We start from the raw sequence: 12662 nt of genomic DNA, 5'->3' as shown, positions 1-12662 counted from the left end.
GAGCAGAGGGGCTGGGTTCCTGAATCCTTGGTGGCTGCAGGGTGGGAGTGAGGCCCTGGTCCTGGAGGGCAGAGGGGTGAGTCTATCTGGGTCTGTCCCTGGCACTGTGCCAGGTCTGAGTCACGCTGCTCGCTCCCTTCCTCCTCCCCAGCTCTCATTCACCTCCACACTGCAGCCAAGGGAGGCCCGCCCTAGTGTGGGCTGCTGCCTATGGCCTTGGGTAGGCATGAGCAGAGGGGCCACGGGTTGCCCGTCCTCCCCCATCCTGCTGGGGCCTCCCTCCCCCTTCACTGAGCCCCGGTTAATTATAACTCTGACCTAAGTGCCCTGTGACGTCGCGCCCAGGCCAGCCCTGCCCAGGAGACCCAGCAACCAGGTAGGGGAGGGCCCAAGAGGACTCAGGCTTCCTGGGCGTGGGGAGTGTTTCTTTGGCAGGGCTGGGGACTCATCCAGGGACTAGGGAGGGGTGCCTGGGGGAGGAGCCTTGGACCCCTCTCCTGGCAGGTGTGTATGTTCCTATTGGTCTGATGAAACCCTCAGGTTGTCTGGGTGACGGGGGAGAGGGCGGGGAAGCCAGGCTGGAGCAGACGCGACTTTTAAGGTAAAGCAGGTGCTCATGGAGACCAGCAGAGCCGCCTGCCTTGGAATCGTGGCTGCTTCCTCCTCCCTTGAGAGCCTTCTGTCTCCCAGGTCCATGTCTCAGCCATGCTCCCTACGGAGGTGCCCCAATCCCACCCAGGCCCCTCAGCATTGCTTCTGCTGCAGCTGCTGCTGCCCCCGACATCTGCCTTTTTCCCCAACATCTGGAGCCTGCTGGCTGCCCCTGGCTCCATCACCCACCAAGACCTGACTGAGGAGGCAGCGCTCAACGTCACCCTGCAGCTCTTCCTGGAGCAGCCTCCGCCAGGCCGCCCCCCTCTTCGTCTTGAGGACTTCCTGGTGAGCACCCTGGGTCCTGTCACACCCCTGCCAGATTCCCCAATTCCATGGGGCCTCTACTCCTTGAAGGTTCTGGTTGCCAAAAGAAGAGACACCTATGGCCCCACCCCTGCAGCAACAATACCCAGTAGTCTTGGTCCTGAAATTAGGAGTTCCCCTACTTAGAAAGATCCAGGACTGGCTGGGCGCGGTGGCTCACGCCTGTAATCCCAGCACTTTGGGAGGCCAAGGCAGATGGATCACAAGGTCAAGAGATCGAGACCATCCTGGCCAACATGGTGAAACCCCCTTCTCTACTAAAAATATAAAAATTAGCTGGGCATGGTGGCATGCACCTAGTCCCAGCTACTCGGGAGGCTGAGGCAGGAGAATCGCTCGAACCCAGGAGGTAGAAGTTGCAGTGAGCCGAGATTGTGCCTCTGTATTCCAGTGGTGACAGAGCAAGACTCTGTCTCAAAAAAAAAAAAAAAAGAAAAAAAAGGTCCAGGACTTTTCCTCCTTAATAGGGGTGAGGACCCTCATAGCCAGCCTTGAGTGTCGGTTGCTGAGATAAGGTGGGCAACGGTCAATCCAAGGGGCCTCCCTGGATCCCCGTCCCCTGCTCTTCTCTGCAGGGTCGAACACTCCTTGCCGATGACCTCTTTGCTGCCTACTTTGGACCTGGGTCTCCTTCCCGGCGGTTCCGAGCAGCCTTAGGTGAGGTGTCTCGTGCCAATGCAGCCCAGGACTTCCTACCAACTTCCAAAAATGACCCCGAGCTGCACTTTGATGCTGAGCGACTGGGTCAGGGACGTGCGCGCCTGGTAGGGGCTCTGCGGGAGACCCTGGTGGCAGCCAGAGCCCTTGACCACACCCTGGCCCGCCAGCGCCTCGGGGCTGCGCTCCATGCCCTGCAGGTGAGAACAGGGTTGCGGGGATGGTCAGAGGGGTCTTCACTTCCAGTGTGCCTGTCTGGGATGGATCATGTCCTATGGTACCTTCCTGATCATGCTTCCTTCACTCTGGAAAGGGTGGGCACTGGCAAGCAGTGCCCCGAGGCTATGTCTCAGTCCCCGCTTCCAAGCTGGAAGTGCTCCCTGTGGGAACAGCAAGGAGGGCACTGTGGCTGGAGAGAAGTGAGGGTGAGAGAGGAAGGCTGCGAGGTCAGAGAGGTGAACAGAGTAGCACAAGTCGTAGGGCTCTGCAGGCCAAGAGGGGCCTTTGGTTAGACTCTGAGCTGAGAAGAGACACTGGGACGATTTCCACCTGGGCAAAGCTCTGGTCTGAGCAATGGAGAGAGGGCAGTGGAGGAGACTTGGGGTGTCTGGTGGGAGCAGCGGGGGTGGTAGGGGATTTTCTGGGTGGGAAACTCGAAGGAGTGGCATATTAGGGCTGGAGATGGTGAGAAAGATCAGACTAGTGCCTTATTCCCTTTCTACTATCCTCCGGACCAGGATTTCTACAGTCATAGCAATTGGGTGGAGCTGGGCGAGCAGCAGCCACACCCTCACCTCCTCTGGCCAAGACAGGAGCTCCGAAGCCTGGCACAAGGTACAGCTATGACCCGGTGGTGATGTGGGAGCCCACAGGGCCACCTCCTAAGTTCACCCAGCCACTGTGTGACATCCTGAGGTCTCAGAGGGTGTGATGTTACTTAATCTCTCCCAGTCCAAGCAATGCCTGACTCGGTTAAGCAGCTGCCCCAAGGTCACACAGGGAGGAATAGCGAGGATCACAGTCCTGTCTGAAGTGTGGCTTCCTCCCCACGCTGACTCACACAGGGCCTTCTCTCACAGTCCCCTCATCCTCTTACCCGAAAACTGCCTCTTTTCCATAACTCACGAAGGGCCTAATCCCCATAGGATTGGTCCCTACACGCACTGTGGGGGATTTTTATTATGTATTTATTTTTGAGATGGAGTTTTGCTCTGTTGACCAGGCTGGAGTGCAGTGGTGAGATCTCAGCTCGCTGCAACCTCTGCCTCCTGGGTTCAAGTGATTCTCCTGCCTCAGCCTCCCAAGTAGCTGGGATTACAGGCCTGCACCACCACACCTGGCTAATTTTGTATTTTTAGTAGAGACGAGGTTTCTCCATGTTGGTCAGTCTGGTCTCGAACTCCAGACCTCAGGTGATTCGCCTGCCTTGGCCTCCCAAAGTGCTGGGATTACAGGCATGAGCCACTGCGCCTGGCCTTCTTCTTATTTATGTATTTATTTACTTTTTAGAGATGAGGTCTCACTATGTTGCCCAGGCTGGTCTTAAACTCCTGGACTCAAGCAATCCACCCGCCTCAGCCTCCCAAAGTGCTGGGATTACGGGCATGAGCCACCGTGCCTGGTCCGTGCTGTGTTTTCAAGCACAGCCCCAGTCTCAAACATTCAGTCTCACTGTGGGCCCATGACCGTAGGTTTCAGGGCTTTTGCCTCATCCCAGCTGGGAGGAAAAGCTGAAGAACTTTGGATGGGTGGGGATAAAGGCTGGGAGTGGCAAAATCTTGGGTTCTAGCCCTGCCCTCTCTTCCCAGTGAGCGATCCTACCTGCTCCGATTGCGAGGAGTTGAGCTGCCCCGGGAATTGGCTGGGCTTCACCCTCCTCACCTCTGGCTACTTTGGAACTCATCCCCCCAAGCCTCCAGGTACCAGACAAGAAAGCTCCCCAGAAGTAATGGGAGGCAGCCACTCCCTGACAGATCTCTGTCTGTAGGCTTGCTTGCCTTTGCTATGGCATCTCCTCCTAGGAGGAGAGGATGCTGGGAACAGGGTGGGTGGAGGAACGTCCCCTGAGGAGGCTGTGGTGGGGTTGGGGGAGGGGAGCAGCTTCTTCCTCCACTGATAGGATTTCTCCCTTGCCATAGGCAGCTTTGGGGGACTGGCTGGAGGGATCAGGAGATCCACCATGTGGTGTGGTGATTGACCACCATGCCCTAAGATTTACTCCAGAATTCCCCTCTACAAAGCATTATTATTATTATTATTTGAGATGGTGTTTCACTCTTTTTGCCCAGGCTGAAGTGCAATGGCACGATCTCGGCTCACTGCAACCTCTGTCTCCTGGGTTCAAGTGATTCTCTTGCCTCAGCCTCCCAAGTAGCTGGGATTACAGGCATGTAGCACCATGCCCGGCTAATTTCGTATTTTTAGTAGCCGGGGTTTCATCATGTTGGCCAGGCTGGTCTTGAACTCCTGACCTCAGGTCATCTGCCCCCCTTGGCCTCTCAAAGTGCTGGGATTACAGGTGTGAGCCACTGCACCTGGCCGTTATTATTATTATTATTATTATTATTTAGAATGAGTCTAGCTCTGTTGCCCAGGTTGGAGTGCAGTGGCACAATCTCAGCTCACTGCAACCTCCACCTCCAGGGTTCAAGTGATTCTCCTGCCTCAGCCTCCTAAGTAGCTGGGATTACAAGCAGGCACCACCACACCCAGCTAATTTTTATATTTTTCGTAGAGACGGGGTTTCACCATGTTGGCCAGGCTGGTCTCCAGCTCCTGATCTCAGGTGATCTACCCGCCTCAGCCTCCCAAAGTGCCAGGATTACAGGCGTGAGCCACCATGCCCGGCCCCATCATCATTTCTTGCTGAACCCTTGCTGAGGGGTGAGAGGATCAGGCCAGGTCTGAAAGGGACTCATTTCCTTAGGAGGCAGTGGGTTTTTGACCTCCGCTATCCAGATCCCTTTCGCCAAACCAGGGAAATGTAGCCATGGGGGCCATTTTGACCGGAGCAGCTCCCAGCCACCTCGGGGAGGCATCAACAAGGACAGCACATCCCCAGGCTTCTCTCCTCACCACATGCTGCACCTCCAGGCTGCAAAACTGGCCCTTCTAGCCTCCATCCAGGCCTTCAGCCTTCTGCGAAGCCGCCTGGGAGACAGGGATTTCTCCAGGTGAGTGGCCTCCTGGGGATGGACCCCCCCATGTGAGAAACCAGATGCTGGGGACAAACGTGCAGACCCTTCACTGTGTCTCCGGCCTGCTCCCCAGGCTGCTGGACATCACCCCAGCCTCCAGCCTGAGCTTTGTCTTGGACACCACGGGCAGCATGGGTGAGGAGATCAATGCTGCCAAAATCCAGGCTCGCCACATTGTGGAGCAGCGGAGGGGCAGCCCCATGGAGCCTGTCCACTATGTCCTGGTGCCTTTTCATGACCCAGGTGAGTGTGGTCTGGCTAGGACAGTGGAGTGGAGGAAAATGCAAGGTAGGGCATAAAGGGCTGTGGTGAGGAAGTGGCCTTGAGGTGGCATTTCCTGTAAGGCTGAGTGAGCCTCTACTGTGAGCATACAGAAAATTAGCAGCAGCCTGGCTGGGGTGGCTCACGCCTATAATCCCAGAACTTTGGGAGGTGGAGGTGGGAGGATCCTTTGAGCCCAGGAGTTCAAGACCAACCTGGGCAACATAGACTCAGGTCTCTACAAAAAAATTAATGAAAATTATCTGGGTGTGGTGGCGCATGCCTATAGTCCCAGCTACTTGGGAAGCTGAGGCAGGAAGATCACTTGACCCCAGGAAATTGAGGCTGCAGTGAGCCGTGATCGCACTACTGCAATCCAGGGCGGCCTGGGCAACACAGTGAGACCCTGTCTGTGAAAGAAAAGGAGTTAGCTAGCAGCCTTTTCTCCCACTGTTTCTAAAATGGCAGCACTTTCCATGAGTTTAATGCATAATCCATGCTTCTGCTTTCTTAGGTTTTCATGCTAATAAGCCATTTTCTTTTTTTTTTTTTTTAGTCTTTCTTTTTTTAAAACATTGCTACAAAGACGTGTCCAAAATAAGCCATTTTCAATTCTCTTCATTTCCTATCGACAGAGATTGGGGTGAAGATGGGGTTGGTTGGGCCAGGCTTCTGGGAAGCATCGGAGACAGCTACCTGCACTGTATTCCTTTCCCACTGATTAGGAGTTAGACTATCTGGCTTAAGTCTGTGTGTCTTTAGGCTGGTCATTTAAACTTTATTTGCCTCAATTTCATCATGCATAAAATGAGTCAGTTGCCTGCCTCATCCTGCCTGACTCCCAGGGTTGAAACGATGCAAATAAAATGCCTACTGGACTGAGTTGCCTAAAGGTAGGGATTGAGTCTTATTTGTCTGCATACATCCTACAGTGGCTGGCATTTAATAGAGACTTAGTATATGTTTGATGAAGGTATAAATGAAGAACTTAGCGCTTATTATGTGTCAAAGCACTAGCCTAAGATTTATAAAATCAACTCAACTCATTCAGTCTTCCCACTAAGTCTCTGAGGTAAGTGCTATTATTCTGTCTTTTTTCTGGTGAGGAAACTTTTTTTTTCTTTTTTTTTTCCTTTGAGATAGCGGGAGAGTCTCACTGTCAGCCAAGATGGAGTGCAGTGGTATGACCATGGCTCATAGCAGCCCACGATTCCAGCGATCCTCCTGCCTCAGCCTCCTGAGTAGCTAGGACCATAGGCAAGCACCACCGTATCCAGCTAATTTTTGTATTTTTTTGTATAGATGGGGCCTCACTATGTTACCCAGTCTGATCTCGAACTCCTAGGTTCAAGTGATCCTCCCACCTCAGCTTCCCAAAGTGCTGGGATTATAGGTGTGACCAGTTTGTGTTTGTTTGTTTTTGAGACGGAGAGTCTCAGCTCTGTCTCCAGGCTGGAGTGCAGCTGTGTGATCTCGGCTCACTGCAACCTCTGCTTCCTGGGTTCAAGCGATTCTCCTGTATCAGCCTCCCTAGTAGCTGGGACTACAGGTGCTCACCACCATGCCCAGCTAATTTTTGTATTTTTAGTAGAGATGGGGTTTCTCCATGTTGGTCAGGCTGGTCTCAATCTCTTGATCTCGTCCCACCTCAGCCTCCCAAAGTGCTGGGATTACAAGCATGAGCCACCATGACCGGCCCTAGGTGGTTTTTTTTTTTTTTTCATATGTACATGTATCCAATAAAGGCCTACAGGAAATGCCACCATTTTTTTTAAGGGAGTGGAGGCCCATCTTCCCACCCACCAGGGACACCTAAGACTGCCCTGCCCTCCCCCACCCTGCACTGACAATTATGAGTCTTATAATGGAATATTGTTACTTCAATGCTTGTCCACTCCAGGAGCACAGCAGGCTTCTTAACTGGGGAGGTGGCTCTTGGTAGGAATGAGGGGAGCTCTTTTCTCACTTATCTTAACCTCCCTTCCCCTTCCCAGGGTTTGGCCCTGTGTTTACAACCAGTGACCCTGACAGCTTCTGGCAACAGCTTAATGAGATCCATGCCTTGGGGGGTGGAGATGAGCCTGAGATGTGCCTGTCAGCCCTGCAGGTCTGTCCCCTCCCTTCTTCCCTTCTTATCCCCCCTTTCCTGGCCCCACCACCAGGGGGAGCTAGATCCCTCCTGGGGCTCCCCACCACCTTCAGACCCTAGATCACTAGCTTCACACCAGGATTCCCGGGCCATATTCCCTTTTGCTTCATCCTCCTTGGCTCTGCCCATTCCCCTCCTGCTGCCATTGTTAACACTGGCCCTTGCTTTCCCTGCCAGCTGGCCCTGCTGCATACACCGCCACTCTCAGACATCTTTGTCTTCACGGATGCCTCCCCCAAGGATGCCTTTCTCACCAACCAGGTGGAATCCCTGACTCAGGAGCGGCGCTGCCGGGTGAGCAGAGCTGATGAGAGACCCAGTGTTAGCTGCCCAGGGATGGGGGAGATCCTGTGATGACAGTCTCATAACGAGGGTTGCACCACACTGTAGTGGCCCAACAAGCCTTGGTGCATGGTGGGAGAAGCGCACAATGAACGGAACATTTCCTGATACCTTTAATGATGCTCACGCACAGGAGGCCCTACCCTTAATAATGCTGAATTTGTATTTGAACCTGCCCAATAAACAATGTGAAGAACTGGAAATCTAGTCACCAAAAATCCACTGTGACAGTTACAAGGGAGTGGCCAACTACTTTTTTTTTTTTTTTTTGAGACAACATCTCACTCTGTTGTCCAAGCTAGAGTGCAGTGTGGAGATCTTGGCTCACTGCAACCTCCACTTCCCGGGTTCAAGCAATTCTCCTGCCTCAGCCTCCCAAGTATCTGGGACTACAAGCACGCACTACCATGCCTGGCTAATTTTTTGTGTTTTTAGGAGAGATGGGGTTTCACTATGTTGGCCAGACTTGTCTTGAACTCCTGACCTCGTGATACGCCCGCCTCAGCCTCCCAAAGTGCTGGGGTTACAGATGTGAGCCACCGCACCCAGCCAGTGGTGGCCAACTACTAACTGAAGGCAGGGGGTTGTCATTGGGAGACCCCACTCTAGCAGCCAGAGGCAGGCAGAGACCTTATCACGAACCATCAACTCTGGAGAAAGCTTGAGCACAGGGATTCTCATTTTTATTTTATTTTATTTATTTATTTATTTTTTTTTGAGACGGAGTTTCGCTGTTGTTACCCAGGCTGGAGTGCAATGGCACGATCTCGGCTCACCGCAACCTCCGCCTCCTGGGTTCAGGCAATTCTCCTGCCTCAACATCCTGAGTAGCTGGGACTACAGGCACGCGCCACCATGCCCAGCTAATTTTTTGTAGTTTTAGTAGAGACGGGATTTCACCATGTTGACCAGGATGGTCTCGATCTCTTGACCTCGTGATCCACCTGCCTCAGCCTCCCAAAGTGCTGGGATTACAGGCGTGAGTCACCGCGCCCGGCCAGGGATTCTCATTTATAATAGTGGATGGCACTTGGATAACTCAACCACTGGGCCCTCTCTTCTGGCCTCAGGTAACATTCCTGGTGACTGAAGACCCATCAAGGGTTCAGGGCCGAGCTCGGCGTGAGGTCTTGTCCCCTCTGCGTTTTGAGCCATACAAAGCAGTGGCCCTGGCCTCAGGAGGAGAGGTGATTTTCACCAAAAACCGGCACATTCAGGACGTGGCAACCATTGTTGGGGAGAGCATGGCTGCCCTGGTAAGTGGGGGCCAGTGTACTCACTTAGGAACTGAAGGGTGATCAGGTTGCACCTCTTTTCTAATAGGAGAAAGGGGAATCACTCTCACTGCTGTGTTGCTCTTCCAGTCATGGGGCTGGAAAGGAAGTTTCCCTCCCTCTAAGATCCATGGCTAGCCACTGCAGATAGGTAGATAGATAGATAGATAGATAGATACACAGATACATAGATAGATACATAGATATAGATAGATAGATACATAGATAGATAGACATAGATAGATAGATAGATAGATGATAGATAGATAGATAGAGAGAGATATGGAGTCTCATGCTGTTGCCCAGGTTGGAGTGCAATGGTGTGATCTTGGCTCACTGCATCCTCCACCTCCCAGGTTCAAGGGATTCTCCTGCCTCAGTCTCCCCAGTAGCTGGGATTACAGGCACCTACCACCAGGCACAGCTAATTTTTGTATTTTTTTTAGTAGAGCCAGGATTTCACCATTTTTTTGGCCAGGCTGGTTTCGAACTCCTGACTTCAAGTGATCCACCTACCTTGCCTTCCCACAATGCTGGGATTACAGGCATGAGCCACAGTGCCCAGCCTGCATTGCCCTTTCATATCAGTAAACCCCTCCCCAGTTGGCCTCCAGTTTTCTGCCCTCAGGGTTACCACAGAAAGTCCTACCATCTTTTTTTTGGGGGGTTGTATTCTGTAGAGACAGGGTCTCATTATGTTGACTAGGCTGGTCTTGAACCCCTGGTCTCAAATGATCCTCCTGTGTTGGTCTCCCAGGTGCTGGGATTACAGGCATGAGCCACCATGCCTGGCCTGTCATCTTTTAATGGGGTACAAGATGTGACTGTCTAATCCTGAATCCCTTGCCTCCAACTTTGTCACTGACCATAATAACTTCATCCCTGGCCCTGTGCCCCCCTCTCACTGGCGTCCCTTTCTCTGTGTGTGACATGGTTTCTTTCCATCTCCCCTTTCTTCTGTATTTGTTCCCACCTGATCCCACACCTCATCATCTCCCCCATTTTCTGGTCCTGCCCATCCCTCAAGGTGACTCTTCCCCTGGACCCTCCTGTTGTGCTGCCTGGGCAGCCACTTGTGTTCAGTGTGGATGGGCTGCTCCAGAGGATCACAGTCCGGATCCATGGAGACATCAGCAGCTTCTGGATCAAGAACCCTGCAGGTACCTTTGAAGGCAGGGCAAAGAATGGGGCCTGGGGAATAGACAATTGGGGGAGTGTACTCAGGGAGAGCAAGTGTTTCATGTGACAGTTTATTCCCTGACCCCAGGGGTCTCCCAGGGCCAGGAAGAAGGCATGGGTCCTCTGGGTCACACTCGCCGCTTTGGGCAGTTCTGGATGGTGACCATGGATGACCCTCTGCAGACAGGAACCTGGGAGATCCAGGTCACAGCTGAGGGCACCCCTGGGGTGAGAGTGCAAGGTAAGGAGGGAGGCGTTCCTGGGAAGGGGAAGGAGAGACTGCAGGCCTCAGAGAGCACTATCAGTCACACTCCTTTAGGGAAGAGTTCTGACTGCCTTTGCCCTCTCCCAGCCCAGACCTCCCTGGACTTCCTCTTCCACTTTGGGATCCCCATGGAGGATGGACCCCACCCTGGCCTCTACCCCGTGACTCAGCCAGTTGCAGGTATATCTATTCTCTGAGCCCCCCTCCCACATAACCCCATTTTTAATATCTCTATATATTTATATAATCTATAATGTATAGATGTATACATACATCTATACATATACATAACCTTAACATTGAGTTATAATTTACATAATATGCACTAAAGTGTATAGTTTGATGGATTTCATATAATATGCCCAGTTCAGGATATAGAACATTTCCCGCACCCCAGAACTCCCGCCTGATGCTTCCCATTAGTACCCCTCGAAGGTGACCTCTTTTCCCCATCCATACTCCCCAGAGGGAACCCCTATTTTGAAGGCCATTAATTCTTTTCTCCCTGTGTCTCTGAATCTCACAATGTTCTCCCCTCCTCGCCCCTGTCCCAGGTCTACAGACCCAGCTGCTGGTAGAAGTGACAGGGCTGGGTTCCAGAGCCAGTCCCGGGGATCCTCAGCCGCATTTCTCCCACGTCATCCTTCGAGGGGTCCCCGAGGGTGCCGAACTAGGCCAGGTACCCTTGGAGCCCGTGGGACCCCCAGAGCGAGGTCTCCTCGCAGCCTCGCTGCCGGCCACGCTGCTGTCCACCCCTAGACCCTTCTCCCTGGAGCTGATTGGCCAGGACGGAGTGGGGCGGCGCCTGCACAGGGCTGCCCCTCAGCCTAGCACTGTGGTCCCTGTCCTTCTGGAGGTGAGATGTTAGGGGAGGGTGCGGCTGGGGCTGGAGAGAGTTGGAGCGGCCCCTTCCCTGACGAGCCGTTCTCTGCAGCTTACCAGTCCCTCGGGTTTCTTGGCCCCGGGCAGCAAGGTCCCTCTCAGTCTCCGCGTCGCCAGCTTCTCGGGCCCTCAGGATCTTGACCTTAGGACATCCGTAAACCCCAGCTTCTCCCTCACCTCCAACCTCTCCAGGTGAGGCCCCTGAACCCTTCAGCGCCTTCTGGCATCTTGCCTGACCCATGCTTATCCCAAGTCCCGCCCCTGGCCCCTTCCGATTGGCCCTCAGAATCCTCCTCTCCCCTCCCTTGCCCCTGCAGGAATCCCCTGGCTCTGGGCTCTGCCAGCCTGGGGCTTTAGCCCGACGCCCGTATCCTCTCTCCAGGGCTCACCTGGAACTGAATGAGTCCGCCTGGGGCCGCCTGTGGCTGGAGGTCCCAGACTCAGCGCCCCCGGATTCCGTGGTGATGGTGACTGTGACTGCCGCGGGACGAGAAGCCAGCCCAGTGCCCCCGACTCATGCTTTCCTCCGGCTCCTGGTGCTGGCCCCAGCCCGGCAGGTGAGAGGCACCGCTACTTTCCATCACAGGGTAGGCAAGGCAGGGGGAAGCGTGATGTAGGTTTAACGTGGGTACAGCTCTAGCACCCCCTGTCATTCTCCTCCTCTTCCCTGCAGGACCAGCTCGCTGCCCCTACCCACTCACATGACCCTATCTTCACCACGGCCACCCCTGCCTTTTGCCCCTTCACAATGGTGACTCAAGGCAGGGCTGGGGCAGGGCTGTCGGGCAGCCCGTGGTGGGGCACAATTGGAGGGGTGCTGCTTCTGCTAGGCCTGGACTCCTGGTGACACAACAGGCTCTACAGGGATGGGTCTCCAGAACTATTTTCAACCTGCCCCACTGGTAAGAAGACCTGGGACACATTTGCCACATAGGCCTTAGGACCTTACCTCTCCTAGATTTTTTTTTTTTTTTTTTTTGAGACGGAGTCACCATATTGGCCAGGCTGGTCTTGAACTCTGACCTCGTGATCCACCTGCCTTAGCCTCCCAAAGTGCTGGGATTACAGATGGGAGCCACTGTGCCCGGCCAGCCACCATGCCTGGCCTCTTGTTTTTTCTTTCCTTCCTTCTTTCTTTTCTTTTCTTTCTTTCTTTTTCTTTTTCTTTTCTTTCTCTTTTTTATCTTTCTTTCTTTCCTTCTTTCTCTTTCTTTCTTTTCTTTTTCTTTCTCTCGTCCTTCCTTCCTTCCTTCTTTTCTCTCTCTCTCTCCCTCCGTCCCTCCCTCCCTTCCTTCCTTTTTTTGAGACAGAGTTTTGCTCTTGTCGCTCAAGCTGGAGTGCAATGGCACAATCTCAGCTCACTGCAGCCTCCACCTCCCAGGTTCAAGCGATTTTCCTGCCTCAGCTTCCCCAGTAGCTGGGATCACAGGTGCCCACCACCATGCCCAGCTAATTTTTTGTATTTTTAGTAGAGACAG

The 12662-nt window shown here is 53.5% G+C and overlaps 1 protein-coding gene across 6 annotated transcripts in view; it reads left to right on the top strand.

Moving 5' to 3' along the window:
• Positions 1-61: 61 nt before the first annotated feature.
• Positions 62-12662, top strand: part of VWA7 (von Willebrand factor A domain containing 7) — a 16078-nt gene continuing 3477 nt past the window's right edge. For 3 of the 6 annotated variants that reach the window (XM_032269016.1, XM_032269019.1, XM_032269017.1), the window contains exons 1-17: positions 62-376; positions 691-939; positions 1554-1835; positions 2373-2469; positions 3444-3554; positions 4613-4808; positions 4906-5075; positions 7088-7200; positions 7420-7536; positions 8655-8840; positions 9886-10018; positions 10126-10278; positions 10390-10482; positions 10857-11158; positions 11237-11376; positions 11567-11771; positions 11858-12086. In XM_032269016.1, coding sequence (XP_032124907.1) covers positions 706-939; positions 1554-1835; positions 2373-2469; positions 3444-3554; positions 4613-4808; positions 4906-5075; positions 7088-7200; positions 7420-7536; positions 8655-8840; positions 9886-10018; positions 10126-10278; positions 10390-10482; positions 10857-11158; positions 11237-11376; positions 11567-11771; positions 11858-12031 — 2706 coding nt within the window. In that variant the 5' untranslated portion in view covers positions 62-376; positions 691-705 and the 3' untranslated portion in view covers positions 12032-12086. Of the gene's footprint in view, positions 505-690; positions 940-1553; positions 1836-2372; positions 2470-3443; positions 3555-4612; positions 4809-4905; positions 5076-7087; positions 7201-7419; positions 7537-8654; positions 8841-9885; positions 10019-10125; positions 10279-10389; positions 10483-10856; positions 11159-11236; positions 11377-11566; positions 11772-11857; positions 12087-12662 lie in introns of all 6 variants that reach the window. The other 3 variants (XM_032269021.1, XM_032269020.1, XM_032269018.1) reach the window with 3 other exon arrangements.

The sequence above is a fragment of the Sapajus apella genome, unplaced genomic scaffold (assembly GCF_009761245.1).
Source record: "Sapajus apella isolate SASKATOON/1434 unplaced genomic scaffold, GSC_monkey_1.0 scaffold188, whole genome shotgun sequence".
Classification (NCBI taxonomy): domain Eukaryota; kingdom Metazoa; phylum Chordata; class Mammalia; order Primates; family Cebidae; genus Sapajus; species Sapajus apella.
This window is presented reverse-complemented; position numbering and strand designations above follow the sequence as displayed.